The 23,605-nt window shown below is 47.2% G+C and overlaps 1 protein-coding gene across 1 annotated transcript in view; it reads right to left on the reverse strand.

The window, feature by feature from the left end:
• Nucleotides 1-23,113, reverse strand: part of FA2H (fatty acid 2-hydroxylase) — a 57,941-nt gene extending 34,828 nt beyond the window's left edge. Inside the window, exon 1 of the mRNA XM_083625322.1 lies at nucleotides 22,501-23,113. Coding sequence (XP_083481448.1) covers nucleotides 22,501-22,788 — 288 coding nt within the window. The 5' untranslated portion in view covers nucleotides 22,789-23,113. The remainder of the gene's footprint in view (nucleotides 1-22,500) is intronic.
• Nucleotides 23,114-23,605: the final 492 nt, after the last annotated feature.

The following is a 23,605-nucleotide window of genomic DNA, read 5'->3' on the forward strand; positions in this document are numbered from 1 at the left end:
TATAATAATATAATATAATATAATATAATATAATATAATATAATATAATATAATAATATAATATAATATAATATAATATAATATAATATAATATAATATAATATAATAGCAATTTACTATTTATACCCTGCCCAGCCACTCTGGGCGGCTCCCAACATAATATTAAAAACATGATAAAACATCAAACATTAAAAACTTCCCTAAACAGGGCTGCCTTCAGATGTCTTCTAAAAGTCAGATAGTTATTTATTTCCTTGACATCTGATGGGAGGGCATTCCACAGGGAGGGTGCCACTACTGAGAAGGCCCTCTGTCTGATGGCACACTCAGGTCCTCCACCAGAGACCTTGCATCATGCTCCGTGTTCAGAGACTATTATCAGAAGCTGATCAGAAGCAGGGCCTTTCAGATGCTGGGTATGGAACACCCTCCCTGCTAGGGAGGCTCAGTCAGTTGCTTCACATATAGGCAAAGCTTGCTCCTTTTTGGAAAGCTTTTTGGGGAGGATGGGGGCTCCAGATGTGTTCACACAGTCCTTTTTTTATAAATAATTTTTATTAAATTTCCAATTAACAAACCAATCATATCACATTAATTCCAAATTATACCAATACATAATAAACTCCAAATATTTAGCCGAATTTTAAATTTTTTTGGGGGGTACCCATGCTTCGAGTTCAGAAAGGGTCCAATCATCTCATATTTCTGCTGCTTTGATGTTCACAAGTCCCATCTTTCCATCTCTTTGTTGTTATCCTTTACAAATCCCATCTTCCAATCTCCTTGTTGTTATCATTTTTCTTCTTAATAACCTCTGAGTTATCTCCACAAGCGAGTTGAAGCAAACATTATTATAGTCCTGTGTGGGTTTTCACGCTGATCCAAAAGTCCTGTTCAAACGGTACGCGTCATTTCAACAGTTCCCATAAAATGCAGCCTAAGTGTCTGCTCATTAACTTTCCAAACCAGTTGCTCCATAAATCAGCCTTTCCAGGGGAGTTGTTGCCAATTCAACCTTGGAATTCAGATATGATAACAAAACCGTAGCACCTCTCCCCCTTTGACTGTAAATCTTGCAACCAAGTCTGTCTCATAATGGCGGTTCCCAATTAGAACTGCGTCACACCAAAAGCCTTTCGTTTCGTTTCCAGATCTTCCGCAAAACAAGGCCTTTGGTTAATAATTTTGTTTCCACACAGTTTATTTTCCCATCTCACTTGCTATCAATCATGTGGCGGTTCTTCTTGGGGGGGGTTGTTAGGTAAATCATATTTAAAAAGAGAAAAGTCCCCCCCTTTCCGATCCGTTTCAACATACCGACATAGCTGTGATTCTTTGATGTAGTCTTCTGTTCAGTCCAACCCGTCACTCAGCTTCTCAGTGGTCGATTTAATTAGCAATCAGTACAGCCTTTCCTTCGCTCGAAACATGTGCATTTACTCTTCTCAAATTATTTATCTTGAGCAATGCAACCAGGATCGCCATTAGAAGTAGCGTCCAGGAGATCCAAAAACTCACTCGAGGGCTTTCCGTCCAGTGTCCCCACCCCCTCCTTCTTTCGAACTCGGGGGTGATTTATTGGCAACTGCGCACGAGGCAGCGTCTCCCCATCCCCTGGGGAGATCCAGGGAGGCTGATTTACTCCCATCGTCAGCCTCTTAATTACCTCGTGTGAGCCGGAGAGATGGTATTGTCGGCCATCTTCCAAAGTGCCCCTAGAGGCCCCCCGTGTTCACACAGTCCTATCTACTGTGCATTCACTGCCCTTCCGCTTCTGGGTTTTTAATCAATTTATGCTTACGTATCCTGTGCTTTGTATAAAATGCTACTGTTGGATGTGTTGTTTCTCAAACCACACCGAATGGAGTCCTTAAGCGGTTCCTAATTCACCTCCAGCCAAGGTGTGAAACATCTTTGCAGATGGTAAAGACAGCCCTGTCCTTCAACGTTCCCTGGGATATACACAAACAGAAATGAATTTGACACTAATTAAGCTGTGCTGATGTGAACAGCTGGGGTGGCGGGAGGCTATGAAACACACAGGATGGAGGGGGGGCAACTGCACTGCATTTTAAGGCAGCAATGTGAACACACACACACACCCGAGGAAGGTTTGCATCGTCTTTAATTGATTTGATTGCTTTGGCTATGTATCTTTATGATGCTATGAGCCACTTTGAGCAGCTTCTGGGTTCAAAACAGCAAGGAATAAAAGAGGGAAATGTCTGCAACTGAAGGTGATTGGGGGGAATAAAGGCACTAATAGCAGGAAGATATCAGAATATGTAACATTTGGGGGGCATATTAGAAAGGGAAGGCACCCACATCTGCTCACCTACAGGAACAAATGGTAAATGTTACTCCAATAGGTCTCTGCGTGACCACCCCAAGCTGGCTGGGGCCGCTGGGGAGGTGGTTGGGGTCCAACACATCTGGGGGGGGCTGCCTGGTATCTACTCTTATAGTATAGCAAGGGGACAGGATCCAGCAGACAGGGTTATATTATTTGTTTTATTTGTTTTATTTATTTAATAAAATACCTACATCGCTTGGCTGCAAAACCTCAAAGCTGTTTACAAAGAGAATGAAACGACAAAATTATCAGTGAATACCAAGAAAACAACTATTTAAAACATTCAAAAGATAAAATCAGCAATCAACTAAAATCAGATTTTAAAAATACATCCACATTCTACACGTCTAGGTAGGCTTGTCTAAACAAAAATGTTTTAAACAAGTGCCGGAAATGCATTATAGATGCATTCCCATTCCTTGACGATGAGTTACCTGTAGGATCTACCGGTACTCTGTTGTACCTCCATCTGCCAGCACAACACAACTTCTCTTACTTTCCCTCCCCCTACTTCACATCTCCACCTTATTTCCCATTAGTTCCTTCCTTCCTAATTATAACCTAAATATTAAAACAAAGTTTTAAAAACAGAATTACTGGAACGGAAATGCCCCCAGAGCCTGTCGTATTCATGCTATCTGTTTGCTATTTATCTGCAGATGTTAAAACCACTTCAAAGACCTAAGCTACCCAAGCACTGTACAATTAGATAAGAATAAAGATAAAATATAAAAGGTTACCAGCTCACTAAACTAAAGGTAATACCGTGAAACGATTCATACAGTTTATATTCCATAAAATGACTGGGTCACGCTTCAGGGGAAGCCTTCTTAGAAAATAATGTCTTCATTAGCTATCTAAATGCCACAATGCTTGCCTAATTTCAGTTGGCAATTTATCCCAGATGGATGGAGTTGCAATACTAAAAGCCCATTTTCAAAGCGCAAATGAAGCACACCTCTGGGACATACAGTACTCTCAACCAGTGTTCAAAATTAGCCAGATGCTACTCGCATGGGTCCAATTGAAACTATGGGGTGATTTCTGGGCGCCAGGCTGGCAACCACAGTTTAAAAACCTCTGTGCCTTACTCCATAGTTAATTTGTTGTTTAGTCATGTCCGATTCTTCATGACCCCATGGACCAGAGCACGCCGGGCACTCCTGTCTTCCACTGCCTCCCGCAGTTTGGTCAAACTCATGTTGGTATCTTCGAGAACACTGTCCAACCATCTCGTCCTCTGTCGTGCCCTTGTGCATTTACCTTCTCCCGCCACAGTGGTACCTATTTATCTACTTGCACTGGTGTGCTTTCGAACTGCTAGGTTGGCAGGAACTGGGACAGAGCAATGGAAGCTCACCCCATTCTGGGGATTCAAACCACTGACCAAGTGGCTCAGTGGACTACCCGCCCCCTTGTAACAATACATAAAACATAGAGAAAGAAACACTCAGTCCATACTCAGAGCCATTCCCTGCCCACATTACTGGCTCCTGTTTGCAAAGGGGGCTGAGATGCCTCACATTTCCAAGCCAGACTTTGGTGTTTGGTCCTTCTTGGCGGGCGGGGGGGGGGAGAGAGAACAAAGCTTTTCATCCCCCTTAAGGAGGGTGGAGCACATATGATTCTATACTCAGCATGAACTCACCTTAAGGTACCAGAGTTGTTGTCTTAAAAATTAAAAATGTTGGGATGCAAATTGTAAATGTCCCAGTTGTACAGCCCTTTGTGTCATGGACTGGTTGGTTCAGAGGAGTTGGTGGGAGACACCAGACAGGTTCCTTCAGGAAAACTCATATAAATTAATTGCACCTCTCATCTGTGTGTTGAATATATGCAATCACCAAAGTTATTAGGGATTATTGGTTTCCCTGGTATCATTTGTTCTCACACTTTAATCTTTTAAAGTACATCCATCGCTGCCTTCATCCACTTCAAACATACGGTCTTCAAACAAAAACACCTTGAAGGTCCCAGGCCACAGAGAGGTTAGGCTGGCCTCAACCAGAGCCAGGGCTTTTTCGGCTGTAGCTCCGATCTGGTGGAACGCTCTGTCACAAGAGACTAGGGCCCTGCGGGACTTGACATCTTTCCGCAGGGCCTGCAAGACAGAGCTGTTCCACCAGGCCTTTGGCCAGGGCACAGCCTGACTCCCTCCTTTGGCAACCCTCACAGAACTTCTAGCCCAATGGTTCCCATTAATTTGATTGGAATTAATTTGATAATGAAATGATTTTAGAATGTTTTATTATTTTACTGTTGTTAGCCGCTCTGAGCCCGGCTTCGGCTGGGGAGGGCGGGATATAAATAAAATTTATTATTATTATATGATAAAACTGCTCTTGCCTGGGCAAGTTCTAGGTACTTTCCAGGCATTCTTGGACTCTCAAAATGCTTCTCTCTGAACTGGAATTACAACGGCCCTGCAGAAACAATCTGCAATGGTTCCAGTAGCTCAGGGATAGCCAACATACTGTCCAGATGTTGAGACTACAACTCCCATTATCTCTGACCCTTTGATCATGCTGGCTGGCTACTGCAGCTGTTGAGAGTTGTAGTCCAGTAACATCTGGAGAGCACCCCTGCAGTAGCCGTTTAGTCACCTGTATGCCTAGAGGGGGGAGGCAACATCATTGCCCTAATGCAGAGAGGTTATCTGCACAAATTGGATCAATCATCATTTACCTTCTTGCTAGGAAGCTCTAGAAGCAGAAGTTGTGAAATGGAGACTTAAGGAACTGTAAGGGAATTCCACAACAGTGCACCTGTTCCAAAACTGATAGATAGTATTGTTGCCACCCCAATCTCTGAGTGGTACGAGATGCCAGGAGCTCCTGGAACTTACCTAGGGTTCATGCTTCCTTTTGGAAATGAGGCACAGCGGCGACTGTGGTGTCTTTATAATATATGGTTTATTTACACATATATACAGGGCTTTTTTAGCCGGAACTCAGCTCCAGCACCTCTCCAGTGGGCGCCATTGCCATTCTAAGAGAACGAGGGAGGTGTTTATGGTGAGCTCTGATACCTCGTTTTCTGGGGGTGGAAAATCAGCGCATATATACAACCTGAGCCTACGATGCAGGGGCTCATAGAATCAACACCTCAAAGGGGTCTTGTTTCTCCCATAGCCGCAGCCTCAGATTCAAAAATTGTTCTGTCTCCATTTTCTCCCAGCTTGCTGCTTTACACCTAGCTCACCTCACTGCCCTCTCCCAACTCTCACCTTTGTCTTTTTCTAACTGCTAGCCAGTTGATGGGGAGAGCACCCATCTGCCATCTCACACAGAGCCTCTTTCCTTTGTTTCCCTTAATGGCCCATCACCCAAGCGATCACCTCAACAGAAGAAGCAAGCCTGGCTTATATTTTAACACTTTCTGGATCCAGGGGTTAGAAGGAGCTCTCATACAGCCTACTCCCCCCCCCCCACCCCCACCCCCAACTCATAACATTATGTTTGTAGTGCAGATGTGTCCAGTGAGTCACTAGGGCCAGAATGGGGACACTATGGCCCTCCAGCTGTTGTGGAACTATACCCCACCCCATAACTGGCCATGCTGGCTGTGGAGGATCATAGCTGGAGTTCAAACCATCCATGGGGCACTTCCAGGGTTCCTCCAGACAGCTTGCTTATTGAGCATTCACCCTGATTCGCTTGTGCAAAGCTTAGGAGGAGGCAAGACAATGTCTGGTCTTTAGTGAGCATTTGTTCCAGTTGGTTTGTGGGTAGGAGTTTTCCTCCTGATTATCACACAGGTGATTTTCACACATGTCTTCCCATTCATAAGTTGTTTATTATCCCTGACACTTTCCTAAGTGGGAAAAGTCCATTTTTAAAAAAAGAAAAAGAAAATTGGATTTGCTGCACCAGGCTACTTTAATTGCACAAATATAAATTTCTGGTATGTGGCTGAATCTCTCCCGCAAAATACTGGCAATCAGGAGGTGATACAGGTTGGAGGAAGCAACATCTGCAAGGAAGTCATGTGCTTTTACCCCAGTTCTTAACCCATCCCTATTCTGAGAGCATTTCAAGACACAGGATTTGGCTCATCATTTGCATTACACAAGCGAGCTCAAACTACTGGCACAAGAACTTTTCCTATCCCCACAGGCAAAGATTTCAAAATGGAAACCAGATAAATTTATCCCATGACACCTTTCTGACTTCTGGGGTGGTACCAACATGACTCAGAAAGGCAGTTCCACAATTTCCTTCATAAGAGTCACAGCATCATTTCCAAGAGACCATAGAATTAGGCAACTGATCCCCTTGAAGTTGTAGGACAGGCAGAGAAGGGATGTGGATTGGAAAAGCACTCCTTTCATTAGCAGCAAAGCCCAGTTCTCCAAAGGGAAGCAGGGAGGGAAAGCCCTCAGGCTGATTAGCCATAAACGTGCAACCTTCCCTTTCACTCCCCAGCAGAGATGGCAGAACCTGACAATTTCAGTTTCTGTCCGTTTCTCATTCCCTCCATCTTAAGTCCAGGTCTTCACATTTCCACATCAGTTTGCGATCACAATTTTTTTAAAAAAAAAAAAACACCAATTAAGTTGTTGGGAAAATTTACACATTTTGTGTACATACTTTTGCCTGGTATACACATTTCTGCAAAGCAATTTTCCTTAATATAATCTATTCTTGTATGATGTTCACTGATCTCTGCATGTCTTGCCCTAGTATATACACTCGTTTCTTAGCTGGAAATTCTGCATTGCAAATTTTGGGAAAGGGCAAATTTAAAAGGATGGCTGTGTTTCGATTCACTCATTGTTCCGAAAAGTGCGAATTAAGTGGGTTTGCTTCTAAATGCCAACTGAATAGAATTCCCCCCACGCCTCTCATCCCAAGGGATGTTTCTCTCTCATACTTTCATGGTACTGAACAATAAAATAATTCAAAAAACAGCTTCCATCCTGACCTTTCTGCCCCCTTCACATCTTTTTGAAAAAAATGAGTCCCTTCCTTCACGTACCAAATCACCTGCTCAGAAATCTTGACCTGGCAACTCTTTCAGAACGTTTTGGGTGTGTTTTTTTCTTTTGCAACTGCCTACACATGGAGCAATCCTCGTTCTCTTTCTAGATCCCTGCCCCATATTTCAGTAGCATGAAAAATGTGCTAATGTGTACAGAAGTGGCACAACTAAAGACAACAGCAGAAACCTCCGAAGCTGACCAAACAACACTTACAAGAGCCAGTGTGGGGTGGTGGCTAGAATTCTTGACTAGGAGCTGAGAGACCAGGGTTCCATTCCACACTCAGCCATGAAGCCCACTGCGTGATTTTGGGCCAGTCCCTGCCATTCAGTTTAACCTACTGTTGCTGCGAGTTGCTGTGAGGATAAAATGTGCAGAGAGGGAGAAGTGTGTCTGCCACCTTGAGTTCCCTCAGAGAAAAAGTGGAAAAGAAATTATTATTATTAATTATTATTATTATTATTATTATTAACCTATACTTTGCTTCTCGCAGGGAGGGAGCCGCCAGAAAGCCCTTGGAGCTGGACCTCAGTGTCTGGGCTGAATAATGGGAGTGGACATGGGCCGAAGCCATTTAGAGCTTTAAAGGTCAGCACCAACACTTTGAATTGTGCTCAGAAACGTACCGGGAGCCAATGTAGGTCTTTCAGGACCGGTGTTATATGGTCCCGGCAGCCACTACCAGCCACCAGTCTAGCTGCCACATTCCAAATTAACTGTAGTTTCCAGGTCACCTTCTAAGGTAGCCCCACATAGAGCGCATTGCAGTAGTCCAAGCAATTAAAATTATGTACATGTTCCAACTGTTACAACATTTGCCCTGCCCCTTAGGGCTGAAGTTGGCTAATGCTGGGCAGCCAAGGAGGAAGCAGGGTTTCTCATACCCTTAGCCAGCAGGTGCATCATCCAACAAGCAGCGCTTCCCAAGCCTTAAAGCTTTGCAATCTCGGTTTAGCTAATCACCAGGATCACCATCGGCCCCTCCCTTTTCTCTGAGGTTTCTAATAATCCAGCCTGTTTTGGACTTGGCTGTTGAAAATAACAGCACTTGAAAATAAAACTGCCAATATTATAACACTGTTAGACAAACCTATATGATGTGACCGGACTCGGAACACTTTATACAGTCCTGTTCTCAAAAAGTTTACGTCAGAATTGGAAAAGGAAACAAAAAATGATGAGGGTGATGGAGCAACCCCTGTGTGAGGAATGGTTGCCGTATCTATAACTTTTTAGTTTAGAGAAAAGGTGAGTAAAAAGTAACATGATAGAAGTTTATAAAGTTAAGCATTGCATGGATAAAATGGATAGAGAATGCTTTTTCTACCTGCCTCATAGCACTAGAACTCACGGACCTCCAGTGGAGGGAGAACATAGGCATCATGGCTAGTAGCCATGAATTTGTCTATTCCTCTTTTAAAGCCATCTAGGTTTATGACCATCACTGCCTCCTGTGGGAGGAAGTGCCATAGTTTAACTATGCTCTGTATGAAGAAGTCCCTCCTATTTATCTGTCCTGAATCATCCAGAATTCAATGGATGTCCACAACTTCTAGTGTTCGGAGAAAGGGAGAAAACCTTCTCTGTATATTTTCTCCAACAGTAATCTAATTAGTACTGAATTTTAACTCCCAAAGAGAGGCACTCGTGAGATTCTCACAGAGCTTTGGGAACGCTACACCTTGCCTTGGGGGTAAGGGGAGCCATTTGCTAAATTGTATCAGGCCACAAAATGACTCAGGCTGCACCGCTTCTGCTTCCTTGTCCTCCCATTCAAAGCTCTCCCCAGCCATGTGCCCAACCCTCTCCCCTCTGCCCAGATTCTGCTCCTTCAAAAAAGAGGTTTGCATACCTTATCTAAGGGTCACACCAGCTGGGACAATCAGCAGCCACACCTATTGGTTCACACTGATCTGCCCTATTCACATATAAGGGAAGAGTGGGGAATCTAACGTATACCTCAGGGTGGGAAACTCATGACCCTTGCATCATCCCCCCCCAACTCCCATCATTGGCTGCCAGTGGTGTAGCGTGGGTTGTCAGCACCCGGGGCAAGGCAAGTAATTTGCGCCCCCTAACCCGTGGATTTGCGCCCCCTAACCCATGGATTTGCGCCCCCTAACCCATGGATTTGTCCTAACCCCATTTGTTGCGCCCGGTGCGGCCCGCCCCCCCTGCACCCCCCACGCTACGCCACTGTTGGCTGCTGAGAATTGTGGGTCCAGTAAGATCTGAAGGGTGACAAGTTGCCCTGTCTTGGTCAAGAGATGCAGGAGGTTGAAGAGAGATTTCAAGATTATCCTAGGCAAAACTTGCTGTTTTCTATACCATAAACCCAGGCAGATGTGCTGGTCCAGGGGGTGGGTGGGGGCATCACAACACTTACTGCGCTATAGTGATTTTGAAAATCATGCTCTAATGAACAAACACAGCATCTTCCCTATTTTTACAGCTTATGAAATTGCTGAGTTCAGCTGGCTACAGATGGGATTGTAACGCTGACAGAATATGCCTTCTACCACTTGAGCACAGATCTTTACTTTGTGGGGGTGGGAGTTACAAGGTCCCAAGCAACAGGCCGTGCTACCCACGTCAGCTTTCCTGGTGCTCTTTTTACCTGGTGCTCTACCTAAAACCTCCAACTTTGCAAATATATACAAAAACTACCATGTTTCCCTTGGGTGTTGCTCTCTGCCTCACAAAGGAGTCAGTTTTCCCATTTGAGCAAGGGACAATTTTATATCCTCAAAATATGGAGGGGCAGCTTTGTTCTTCTCTACCTCAGCTACACAAATAATTCCACCACCGCCATGGACACAAGTGTCCCTGAGACTCTGGAGAGGACCAGTTGGTGACCATTTGGTCATCCTATATTTCTCCTTTTATTGTGACTTTATCAGTCCCTTCTGATCAAATCTGCCAGGATGATCAGGTGCATTTTATAACCTCCTAATTTATGCCTTTTGGCTCAGGATGCATCTGTCATGTTCAGTGTGGCCAAGGACTGGGCTCTTCAGGGAGCAAAACCAGCCAGAACTGATTGCAGATTTTCTGCAGCTTCCCTGCTTGGAGTTGGCGACAGGATTTCATCTCAACTGTCTGTAAGGGCTCCAAAGAGTGGGTGGCAGAGGCCGGGGACCAGGGGAGTGACCAAGGAGAGGGGACTAGTGATGTAGTGGGTGTGGCACAGCCTGCAACACAGAAGTGAGGGCAGGGGGAAGAGGAAGAGTCAGGGCAGTCTGAGGAGGAGGAAGATGAGCCAGATATGGCTCAAGAAGATGCTGTTCTGGCAACAGGCAGGTCAGTAGATGCCTCAACTTCCCCCACCCCACTGTCTCCTAGAACCAGGAGGGGCTTGAAGTGGGAAGAGCAGTGGAGATTTCTGTGCAGGAGAAGTCTCAGGTTACAGGCGCATAATCCTTCGGGGAGGGTATATAAGCCAGAAGAGGGGCACGGTCTAAGGCACAGCTGCCTAGTGACTAGAAGCATGTGTGTGCATGCATGTGCAGCCAGAGTACTGTGGAAGCTGCTGAAAGTGCTTCTTTTGTCAATAAAGACTTAACTATCAGACACGTGTCTTCCTTAGCTGGGGTGAGCCAAGACATCAATGTCCATTTTATTTTACTTGGTGTTATTATTTTTTAATCTAACTCATTTTAATTGATTCTCCTTTATGCTATTAGACACATTAGGACAGCATTTTTAATGTGCTTCTTACTTTGTTTTCTCCGTGTTGGCCATTGTAACAATAAAGGTTTGTTTTGTTTTACCACAGCAACTTTCAGGGGATTCTGAAATCGTTGTGCACCTACCAGAGACTAATCCAATTAAGTTGGTCCTGCATTTCATCATCATATTGATGCACCTGCAGACTTTTGGGCTCCAGCATAATTCTGGGCCTTCACTTTCTCACCCACTCCTTGGTTTTGCTTAACATCCTAAAGAGCCAGGTCCTGAGAACTCAAAAGGTGGTATGTTGTTCTGTGCCATTTTCATTTCTCCTTTTGTTTATGTATTGCTTATTATGTTTGTAACTTTTATTTTCTCCATTTCATAACTTTCATAGCTACCACTTAAAACCAGCAGGTAACATCGACAGAGTGGACACTTGCTTCTCAATTTAGGGTGATTCCAGACCATCCCTATTTAGTGGGTGGGATTCAATTGCGCACCAGAGCAATTTCAGGTGGTGCCATTGGAGTGGATTTTGTGCTCCCTGTGCAGCAAACCTACTTCCCCAAAAACCTGGACATTTTTGCTTAATGCTGCCTCATCTAACCCCTCCCAAAAACAAATCATGATGAGTATTCAATGAACTGGTCATCTAGAGGTGACCTAGAAAAGAGCTAAGTCAGCCACAGGGGGGAAACAAGCAAGTGGGGGGGCAGCCAGGTACACGTGCCCTGGGCCACGGAGGGTAAGCTGGTGGAGGGAAGGGGCACCAGGGATTGGCTGCTTTCTGTTTGAGTTTATAACTTTATTCTAACAAGAATCCCATCCCAGGTCTCAGACACAGCTCAAAAATATTATAAAATTATGTATAGCATATGTAAAGTGGCTAGAAAAATACCCCCCATAATACTAGTAGTGGAATGTTAGAAGATTCAGGAAAGACAAGATAAAGTCCTTCTTCACACAGCACAGAGTTAAGATATGAAACTCCCTCCCACAGGAGGCAGTGATGGCCGCCATCTTGGATGGGTTTTTAAGAAGGCATGAAAAAAATTCATGGAGGAGGAGGCTACCAACGGTTACCAGCTAGTGCCAGCAGCCACCAGCAAGCAGCAGGAGGGGCATGCACATTGGGGAGGGACATGGCCTGATGGTAAGGCTGGGCAGTGAGGGCAGGTTAGCTGCTTGATGTTCCCTCACCCACCTACCTACTTGGGGTGCTGCCACCCAGGTGAAGAGGCCTCCCCCGCCCAGTTCTGGGGAGGAGGCAGCAGGGTCCAAGATCCTATCAAAGCATCACGCCTCCTTCCCTAAGCTGGGCAAAAGGTGGCGGTACTGCATAATGTTGCGTGCTGCCAGAAAAAAAGCACTGCTATTAGCCATGATGGCTGTGCTCTGCCTCCATGCGTGGAGGCTGCAGTGCTTCTGAATATCACTTTCTGGAAACCACAGGAGGGATGAGTCTCTTGTGCTCAGATCCTGGTTTCCCAGAGGGATCTGGCTGGCCACTGTGAGAACAGGAGGCTGGACTAGATGGTCCATTAGCCTGATCCAACAGGCTCTTCATTCATTCATTCATTCTCTCTTTCTTTGTTTCATACCTTTCACCCGGACTGGGACTCGAAGGTGGCTTACAAAAAGAATACGAATCACAAGCAAAATGGGGGGGGGGAGGAAATACCATCATTAAAAAGTAATTGAGCACTAATAAAACTAAAGCAATATACAAAGCAATATAAGGGACCCCTACAGACACACATACACTTCTCTTTTCAAGGAAGAGAACCAGGCACCGTTCACATGCTTGCTACTGAAAACTATCCAGAATGACGAAACGCGACCAAGGAGTGGAGTCAAACACCGTAAATATTGATCCTGGGTCCTATCGAGTTGACTGAGAGGGTGTGAGGTACAACCTCAGCCCACACTAACACACAAATCTGTGAGTGTTTGAGTTGAAAGAGCAGGTTGCAAGCATGACCAACAATTCATCAACCCTGTTGCAAAAGTGGATTACTCAGCAGCTCTCACTTCTCCCAAAGGGTGTGAGAGGGTGTGTGGCTGCTGCCTCTTTACTGCACGGTTTCTTATATCAAAATTAAATGCATGGTCAGAATGCAGCCAAGCAAATCTAGCTAGGGTTGACAAAGTCCCGCAATGGGCAACCGGATGAGCCAGCCGGTGATGGAGAACTTAGGAGGCTGCAAAACCCCTGCTCTATGTTCCCAGGAAGTACTGTAACTAACTTGGAGTTAGGTGAGGTTGCAGATGTCATCTAGAAAGCCCTGGGCTAGGAGGTGCCAACTGGCATCTCGCAAGCTATGGAAGATGGAAGGGAGCTGTTTCCAAAGGAAGGAGAGGCTCAGTGTTGGTGTTTTTTCACCTGCTTTACCCTACCTTCCAGCTGCAGGAACCTCCATAAGGGAGCTGCTTAAGGGATTCTTTGAATTGTCCTTTTAGTAAACTGCACACTTACTTAAACGTTAATATAAATCGAATGAGCTGTTGTTGATAATTAACTTTTCAGTGTTACGCTGCAAGGATATTATGTGTCCTATTATGTATTGTTATTGTATTTAGGTTTAGGTGTTCTGTGTGAAGGATTGACTGGGAGAACCAGGGCTGGATTTCGGTTTGATGAGGCCCTAAGCTACTGAAGGTAATGGGGCCCTTTATATGTCCAGCTGTCCTTTGCGTGGCGAGTTCCTGCCCCCCACCAAGGATAAATAAAGACACCGGACACCAGGATTAAGGTTAAATGGGCGAATTAGGCCACAACTTTATTGAATTCAGGAATGAGAGGCATTGGCTTAGGCACTGGTCCTATCGATAGGGCAGGCCACGCCCCCCAGCCACCCGATTGGCTGGCTGGGCGGACGACGTGGCCGGGATTCCCCTGCTCTCGCTGGGGCTGAGACCAGCCCCCCCGCTCACGTGGGGTGGGCGTGAAGCCCGCAACCCCACCTCCTGGCCAGGTCCAGAATTGGCTTTGTCAACAACAAATTGTCACTGTTTTTTTGTGTTGGATATATGCTATATGGTAATTTATGGACCTAATAGGTATCTAAAGCCATTTGCACATAACATAATATGTATTTTATCAAAGTAATTGTTGAACTGAAATATAACTAAGAAGTATACTAACAGTGAAATAATTATTAAGCTCTACCTGTAAGTTTTATTTGTTTTTTATCTTATATTTTGGAAATGTACATCCAGGGGTTTTTTTCCTTTAAATTTTTTTGGGGCCCCAAGAGACTGGGGCCCTAAGCTATAGCTTATACATAAATCCGGCACTGGGGAGACCTGCAAATGATTTGCAGTTGATCAGCAGGGATCCTCCTTTGCCAACACCACCTCTCTCTCTCTCTCTCCAGACACATTATACGGGTGAAAGGCTGCATCATATCAAATGGACAGGAAGCTTTTGTGTATAGGCACCTGACTCACATAGAGACCGCTACCTGCATAAGCTCCCCTACCTCAAACATCCAGGCTATTGCATCAAGGACAGCAATGGGACCGCCACAGCCCCTTCACACCTGAATTGCCCCTTAATGTGAACAATGTGGGGGTCAATTCATTTAGCCAACAATGTGAGTTTTCTGGAAATGTTGCAGTAAGCAATCCCTCCAGAGGTTCTTTTCATCGTGCATTCGTGATTACTGGTATTTATGACGGTATTCAAGGTGGTTAGACACAATTCCCCTTTCAACACTCTTTGCACCTGTTTCTGGGCACAAATACAGCTTCACTCCCAGTCACTGCAGTATCCCACAATTTTATGCAGAAATCCTGTCACTTTTCATATTATAGGCTTTTTCGAGGGGAAGGGGTATATTCTGCAGTATGCCACTGATGCAATTATAGTACATCAATGGTGGAATTATACTGGACCATCCACACATCATTGTGCTTTATTAGTTGTTCTGCAATGCTTTCCTAACGTTAGCACATTATTGCCATCTTGCACTGTAGCACAAAGAACGTGCGGCAAAAAAACATTTGTGGCATGAAAAGTGACAGGATTACAAAAAACAACAACAACCATAAATCAGTTTGTGGTTTAAAAAAGAAAAAAGCCAATTCCTTAATATTTTTTCTGCTAACTTCTCTTAATATACACATTTTTGCAAGGCTGATATCCCTAATATAATACGTTTTAACCTTATTTGATCACCAGGGGCACTGTTTGTGGACTGCTCTCCCCTGGAAGGCTTGCCTGCTGCCTTCATTACATATATTTAGACATTAGACAATAACATTCCTCTTCTCCCAGGCCTTGGGCTAATTAAACAATCTATGGCCTTTTAAACTGTGGGAGTATGGTTTTGCTTGTTATTATGGTATGTATTTTTGTGGTTTTTGTATTGTAAACCACCCTGTAATCTTCAAAGGAAGGGTGGTATAGAAATTTAATTAATTGATTGATTTCACTAATATTGTTGTGGATTGTGGTTTTTTAAAATGCACACTTGTTTTCCTAGATATGCATCTTTCTGCATTGCAAGATTCCGATAAGTACAAATTCCAAAGGACGCCTGCATCGTTTCGGAAAGAGCAGCTTGGCTTGGCTCAAACGCAATCCAAACCAACCCTCCCCTCGCCTGTCAGCACACCTGCTTCCCTCCGCACCTGACTTCTGAGGTGTATTTTTAAAATGTGTCTTTGTTTCATTCAGTCGCTTTTCACTGCAAGCGCCCCCTGTGCCGACAGCAGCGTGAGAGCACGCACTCGCAGGCACATGCAAGCATCCTAATTTCTGATTCGTCTTGGCTCTTTCCCCAGAGAATAACCGAGAAGCTCCATTGCAAGGCACCGCCTGAGGCTAGCTGTGCAGCAGCAGGAGGTCCCTGTTTGCTTTCTCTCCTCCCCATGTCACCGCGGAGTGTTTCTCTTGGGTCGGGCTCTGACAAGGGCAAGATAAGGCGATTGTCACCGAGGCCAGTGGCCCCCAGCGCCGCTGGCGAGCCGCTCCCTTGGTGCCAGGCTGTGCTCGGTCTGCCTCCGTGGCTGCTTCCCCATATCGCCTGCCTTTACACATCATCAGTGGCATTTCAAAGGGGGAGAGAATAAGAACTCGTTTGTCTGGCTTGGCGCATTCCCGAAACCTCGCTGGACTCGTTCTGCCTGTGGAGGGACAAGGAGAGCCGAGGGGCACGGAAGGAGATGGCGAAGAGAGAGGCGCAAAAGACACGAGCAGGGAGCCAGGAGGAAGGGGGTCGGAGCCCAGCACCTGCACACTCCCCGGGAGGTGGCCGAGACCTTGGAGGAGGATGCTTGGGCAACACCTCTAGGAAATTAAGATGCTGGGCTCTTTATTTGCCCTACAAGCAAAGAAATGTGTGGGTGTGTTTAAAAGTGGGGGAGGTTTTATATGGCTGCACTGAACCTCATAAAATGAAGCAAGCTTTGCTTCTACAAACATTGAGAAATATTGCATTTTGTCCATCATTAGCCAAGAGGTACTGGCCCAAACTTTTTTATACACACACACAGGTTTTTTTTTAATTTATGGGTCCTATTGTTAATCATTTCTCCCTGCCTCTTTTATAATAATTCAAATCTTTTACATCTCCATTACATCCAAAATTCAGCAGTAAACTGCAAGTGTTATTCCAATCCAAATAACAATTTTAATCAGAATCAGAACATGGTACTGGCCCAAGTCTTGCTGCCATCCTTCCACTTCTGGATTAAATCCCTCGGTTTTCCCAATGACTGACATCATCTAGATTTGCTCCCTCTCTGCTAAGTTTCTTATTTAATCTGTATGGCAGAGTTACACACTTTGCAGGCTCAGAACAAGAGGCAGCCCTCAGCAGCCCCTCTCCTCCAGGAAATTGGCTGACCCTCTTTGAAAGCCATCTAAGTTGGTGGCCCTCACTGCTTCCTGTGGGAGCGAGTTCCATAGTTTAACTACGTGCTTGCATGAAGGAGGGCTTCCTTTTCACCGTCTCACAGAAGCGTGGTTGCCTCATCCTTGTGCCTCGGGCCCCACTTCAAAGCTACCTTGGTGCGCTGGGACAAGCAGGGAGCTAATTCTGTCCCAGAGGAGGGAGTGACTGACTGAGGCTCCCAAAAGGCCCTGGAGGGGAACAAAGGCCCTGTATTACCACACATGGATTTTAGAGAAAGGTGCTTTGCCATGTGCTCTTGCCTCACTGAGTACAAGCCTTCATAAAGACCTTGGCCATAGGTCAAGTTGCTGCTGAAACTTGCTCCTAAACATGGCAGCAGGGCCGGCCCACCCATGAGGCGGACAGAAACACCTGCCTCAGATGGTGAGATGCCATGGGGCAGTGTCCCTATAAGCGCCCCATCCCCAGCAACAGCAGCAGCAGCTGGTAAGCAAGGCCTCAGATGGCGAAACAGGGAAGGCCACACCTGTATGATAGATAAATCATTACACAGGAGGAATAAAGCACCTATTCTGTCCACACACAAACAGTTCAGAAGACTAAAACACACATTTCTCCCAGAATTGGGCATCAAAAACTGCTACCGTCCCCACATTATATTGGCATGCTTCTTGAGCTTGAGTCAAATCAAGGATGTATATGCCCAAGTCTCCTAGAAGGAGCACAGGAAGTCTTCTTTGAGCGTCAGCCATAAGAACATCAGAAGAGCTTTCTGGATCAGCCCCAAGCAACCTGTTCTCACAGTGGCCAACCAGATACCTGTGGGGAGTTAGCAAGCAGGGCCCAAGCACAAGGGCAGCACTCTGCCTTCCTGTGGTTTCCAGCAACTGGTGTACTCTAGCCACTCAAGGATTCAGAGCAGGGGAAGGGGAGCCTGAGGTGACCTCCTAATTTCCAGCATGACCCCAAGCCCCAGAGCAGCCAGCAGCTCTTCCTGGCATGGCTGCAAGTACTTCCAGGTCAGGCTTGGATTTTTGCTCGACCAGAACTTTGCTTTGCCTGGAGTGAAAGTCCCGTCCCAGCTGTACTCCTTGCTCCTTGGGACAGACCACTTGGCTCCTCTTCTTAGCTACCCTTGACCTCAAGTCCTGTCCTCTCTGGAACTTTCAGGGCAGGACTTTAGAGGTGGAGATCAAGGGCACCTGCTCAGCAGAATGAGGGCCCCCAAATGCAGCAGGCCTGGCTTGCGCATTTTGAAAAAGCAAAGGAAGACTCACGACAATCTAAAGACCACTGTCCCCCCGCAAAAAAGTCTATTAAGTCCAGAGTTCCACCACAACCCCTGGTCCCCCAGTTCAGAAAGCATCCCCAGTTCCATGATCTGGCTCACCATCACCTCAGCTTAAGCCCACCTGTGGATCTGGCACACCACGCCATCAGGCATGCCAGTCCCTCCCTGGCTGCTTTTCTTCCGGTCACACAAGCCAAAGGTAAGCATTCTCACACCAGCAAGGGACTGACCCCAAACCCAGGTGCTTCTTGGTGGTGGCACCCACCCTGTGGAACACCCTCCCATCAGATGTCAAGGAGATAAGTAACTATACAACCTTTAGAAGACATCTGAAGGCAGCCCTGTATGGGGACGGTTTTAATGTTTAATGTTTTATTCTGTTTTTATATACGCTGGAAGCCGCGCAGAGTGGCTGGGGCAACCCAGTCAGATGAGCGGGGTACAATTGTTGTTGTCATCATCATCATTATTATTTTTATTTGCAACTGAGCTTTCCAAACTGCAAGGCCCCTTGGTGCTCGGCCACAGGTCTTTTCAGAAGTCAGGTCTTCACACCAAGGCCCCAAATGCAGCGCTATCCATTCAGTGCAAGGGCATCTTAACGGACCTTGAAAATTCCCTGCAGGAGGAACACAACATTTCTGCTGCCTTTTCCTAAACCTCAACATTTTGTCAAGAGTGGGAGAGAGGACATCATACCCACCGATGGGCAAGCCCTTAAAAGACTGGTCATATAGGAGGAGCAGACTCAAAGAAACTGCCCTCCAAGCCTCACCCACCCACTTGGCATGGACCACTTGGCCATATTGTCTTGGGCAGGGGACGACACCAACAAGGTTGTCCCATGCCATGCCCTTTCAGGCTCATTTCTTTTCATTTTCTAGGAACAACAGGGGTAGGGAGGGAGAGCCCTCTTATGCTCAGGTGGGGCTTGCAGGTTTTAGGGTTGCCATATTTCAAAAAGTGAAAATCCGGACACAAAGGTTGTTGAGTTTTATACCTATTTTTTAGGGAAATATGGGTTCAATATGGACTGCCATGTGCCTGGGTTTTCCTGGACATTTCAGCCGCTTTTTGAAAATTCCACCCAGACACCGTTTTTGATGGACAGATCCCAGCTACGTCTGGGAAATTCCAGACACATGGTGATCCTAGCAGGTTTCCTCTAATGGGCATCTGAGGAACAGGGTGCAGGACTCAATAGGCCAGAGTTCTGATCCAACAGGGCTTTTACGATGTTTTAATCAAAGTTTTCCAAAGGCTCACACCTTCTGCTAATGAATTAACATTAATTCAGTAACTCTCAAGAACATGACTCCTCCCTGCTGCAAGATTGCAATCAATTTCCCTTTGTCATGCATTTCGATGTTGCAATGTAACATCCTGGGAAACTGAACAAATGCATTTAAAACAAAAGCACCCAAGATTCCCAATAGTTGGTTTTGCATCTGTGCGTACCTGTCGTTTCAAGTCAGCAAGCTCAGTTTTTATATCGCCAGGCTGGGTCTTCCACAGACAGCCCCACCATGCTGTCCTTTCTCAGAAACCTGATTAAGTCGGGGTGGGGGGAGCAGGCGGAGGGGAGTGTGTAGCTTTGCAGGGGAGCTCAGCCCAAGCATGGGAGGCCAAATATCCCAGATAATCATTAGCAGCCCAGGCCTGGCCATGCTGGCTCATACAAAGGTGCTTCCTATTTGCTCTGGCATCCAGCTTGCAGGTGGATCCCTCCACTGAGCCCCACCTTTCACCTGTGCCCTAAAGGCAACCAACACTGAATTAACCAAGAGGACGAGCTGCATAGCAGCAGGTTACTCTGTCCCCATTTTTTCACAAACGTATACAAAGATAAATCTGCCCCAGAAGGCTGCAGACTTGAGCAGAAATATCAGTGGGTGGGTGGGTGGGTGGGTGGGTGGGTGGAGAGCCATTTTCTCAGATCAAAATCACACACCAAAATGATCCTCTCCTTTGTTTTGCTGCTTTTGTGTAAAATAAAAACTTGCGGTGGTATGTTTTCTTTGTGTGGATGTTTTCATGCACCCTCCCAAAGGTGCTTTTATCGTGGCAAGGGGACTCTCTCACTGAGCAAAGCAGTCTAGGGAGGGTGATCTTCAGCAGGAAAATGACGAGAGCGGAAAGCACCAAGCAGAAGAATGCTGGTCTTCTACTCAAAAGGGCAGCCTCGCTGGGGAGCTACCTCTCTTTACTGTGAAACACATACACTGTGGCAAAGTTTATCTCATCATTTCAATCATAGCCCTAAGAAGCTGAATACTTACTAAGGGACTAGGGGCATGATCTGCAATAGGGAGGAGAGACAAGGAGATAAGCAACATCATGCATTACATATCGTTTCATAAGCACCACACCTTCATGACAGCAGACAGTCATTGTCTTCAAAACTGCCTTCCTTGCACACACACCATAGACGTTGGCAAATCAGAGGTGCAGAACGGGGGGGGGGGACCTCACTCGCTGTGCGAGCGCAAGCACGTGGCCCAACAGAATCAGACAAAAAGTCTCTCTGGTGCGTGGGGGGAGGACCTCTGAATATTGCTTGACCACTATCCCCAACCCTCAGCCATGCTGAGGGATCTGGGGTGGGGTGGGTGACAGCAGCGGGAGCAGGGAAGGCCTTTTGAGTTTCCTAACCCTTTGGCGCATTACAAGCTGCCCAGTTGAGTTCCACAAGTTAGTTAAGCACCAGCCATAAAGTTTCCCAAGGGCACAGGAGGTGACCTCCGCCCACCCTTGCTGATGGCATCACAATCTCTGCACTTGCCAACGCCTCTCCTGATCAAGGAATGCCCTGCTTAGAGCTACTGTCAGCAGAGCAGTGTGCTATCAAGGCACAGCCAAGCCTAGCTGGGTTTTCAAGCCCCAAGTGGAGCTCTAGGGCTGCATTCTGGAGGGAGGGTTGGGCTGGATGACCCCTGGGATCCCTTCCAATTCTACAATTCATGTAGCAGTTTGGGGGGTTTTCCACCTCACCTCACACAACACACACCTGTTTACATTATATCCAAGCTTTCATATGACACAAAAGCCTCTTCTGGAACTGCAACATAGTGCAAGTTTGGTATTCTGTGTCATTTGCTTCCAGAAACAATCCATTTGCAAGCAATATGGAAATAAGCACCAAACTTGCACTCCACTCCACTATAGTTCCGGAAGAGGCACATGAGAAAGCTCAAATAAAATGTGGAAATAAACAGGGAAATGTTTCAAAAATGGAATGAACAGCCTTGTAAAAGCACATTCCCGCTCCTCACCTGCAGCATTGCTCAACCAGCACACACAAACACACCCCATTGGGGAAGAGGGCAAGACAGCCCCAGCACAGGCACTGCCCATTGCCAGTAAACCTGCCTGCTTCAACACAGGGCTCTTCCAGGGTTGTGAAAGATGCACATCCAGCCACACTCAAATTACAGGAAGGCCAGATGGGGGTCAGGCCAGGCCAGACCAGACCAAGCCAGTCGAGCCCCCAGCTGCCTTTTGGGATAGTCACCCTTTTAGCTCTTGCTTCTAGGAGTGGGGGACCACAATTTGGCTGAACTGGAGGGAAAATAATGGCTAGATTGGAGGGAAAATATCAAAGGATGGGGAAGGGGGGGAGGGTTCATTCTGCCCCCCTCAGCCTCCCACTCCACCATTCAATGACAGCACAACTATGGGTGTAGCCAGTGGGCGGGGAGAGCAGCTACCACCCCACCACCCCACTAAATCAAGTAAATAAATAAAAATACTTAACTAAAAGTAGAAATTGTAAGAAGATTTTGAGAGATTTTTCTGAACACTTGGGGTCAAAAGAATGTAACAACTGTTGTTGAGACATTTCGTTTCGAATCTGCTAGTAGACAGAGCCGGTAGACAGAGGATGATGAGGGATGATGCCCTCCCCCTCCAAATCCTGGCTACAGCTAAGAGCAAAACTGAACTGCTCATGTTCCCTCAGCTGATGGTTCCACCTTGGTGTACCTGGGGCAACAGGTGCTGCTACACAGACACCCCACTGCAGTGACGGTGGGGATGATGATGATGCCCCCAGCTCGCTGAACACCTGTGGACGCGCCTGGCAGCCACAACTTGGCTTTCCAGGCTACCCAGAGATAGACACACACACCCCTTGTTTTTCTTCAGGCACTCCTCTACTCAACACCCACGAAGGAAGAGTATATGTAATTATGTCTGGGGTTTGTAATCCGCGCGCCCGTCCCCGCCCCACTGATTAACCCCTCCGAAAGAACCAGCTGCCCGGCGGCGGCGGCTTTCCCGGTTGGATTCCTGCCTGCCCCGTAGCCAGGAGTGGGGAAAGCTTTCGAGGAGGCGCCCGCGTTACCTCTTGCTGCTGCCGCGCGTCGTCGTCGTCAAGGTCGCCCACGTAATACTGCTCGAGCCAGCGGCGCGCGTTCTCCGAGTGCCGGTGCGGCGGCCCGTCCAGCTGGGCGCTCACGTCGGTGCCGGCCCGCTGGAGGAGCAGCTCGGGTCCGCCCGGGTGGAGCCGCACGAAGGCTGACAGGTCGTAGACGCGGCGGGGGCCCACCAGCACCAGGCACTCGCCCGCCGCGCAGCGCTGCTGGATCTCGGCGCGTGTGTGCCCGCGGGGCTGCTGCGGGGAAGGAGCCATGGCTGGGCAGCGAAATCCTCGAGGGCAGCGGCGGCGCAGCAGTTCTTCCGACGGCTTCCACAGCACTGAGCCAGGCACCTGCTGCTGCTGCTGCTGCTGCTGCCCAGGCTTCCCAAAGAGTACTTAAGCCAGAGGCGCGGACACGCCCCGTCCCGTTGGTCTCCGGGCGCCACGCAGCGCCGCGCTTGCCCCACGCCCATCCACCTTCCCACTAACCGAGGATGGCGACCAAAAGCCACAAGGTTACAACATTGGGGACCTTTTCGTTTCGGGGCGAGACGGAGCACCCAGGACGGGCAGCGGGGTGGGCGGCGGAACCTGGCGACGTTCTAAAAGAAGTTGAAACAATTTGTGCGGGAGCGGAGAAGTTTTTCTCCCCCACAACACCAGTCAACGAAGCTGGGGGAAGTCGGGGGGTGGGGAGAAAAGGTTTTTGGTTTTTTTTTTCGGAACATAAACTATGGCACTCACTCCTGCGGGAGGCGGTGAGAGACACCAAGCTGGCCAGTGGAGTAGCAGCAGAAGTAGTGGGAAGAAGAGAAGGAGGGGGGGAGTGAGGCAATAGGAATGCCACAGCAACCATCCCTGCAGTGGGAGGCTGGCACTCTTCCCCTGCCAGCCATCCTGCCAGCCATGCCAAATAAAAACAAGAAGAATGAGTCAGGCCTGAAGAGAAGGCAGCAGCTGGAGGAGATCCTGAGCAGGCCCTTAGGGTGGTTGAGTAGTGGGGAAGGGTGCAGGCATGCCTGGTGGGCAGGGGACAAGGAGATTATGGGGGTTGAGCGTGGGTACTGGAGTTAGCCGGGGAGGGTTGCCT

Source organism: Podarcis filfolensis, assembly GCF_964270895.1.
Source record: "Podarcis filfolensis genome assembly, chromosome: 8".
Classification (NCBI taxonomy): domain Eukaryota; kingdom Metazoa; phylum Chordata; class Lepidosauria; order Squamata; family Lacertidae; genus Podarcis; species Podarcis filfolensis.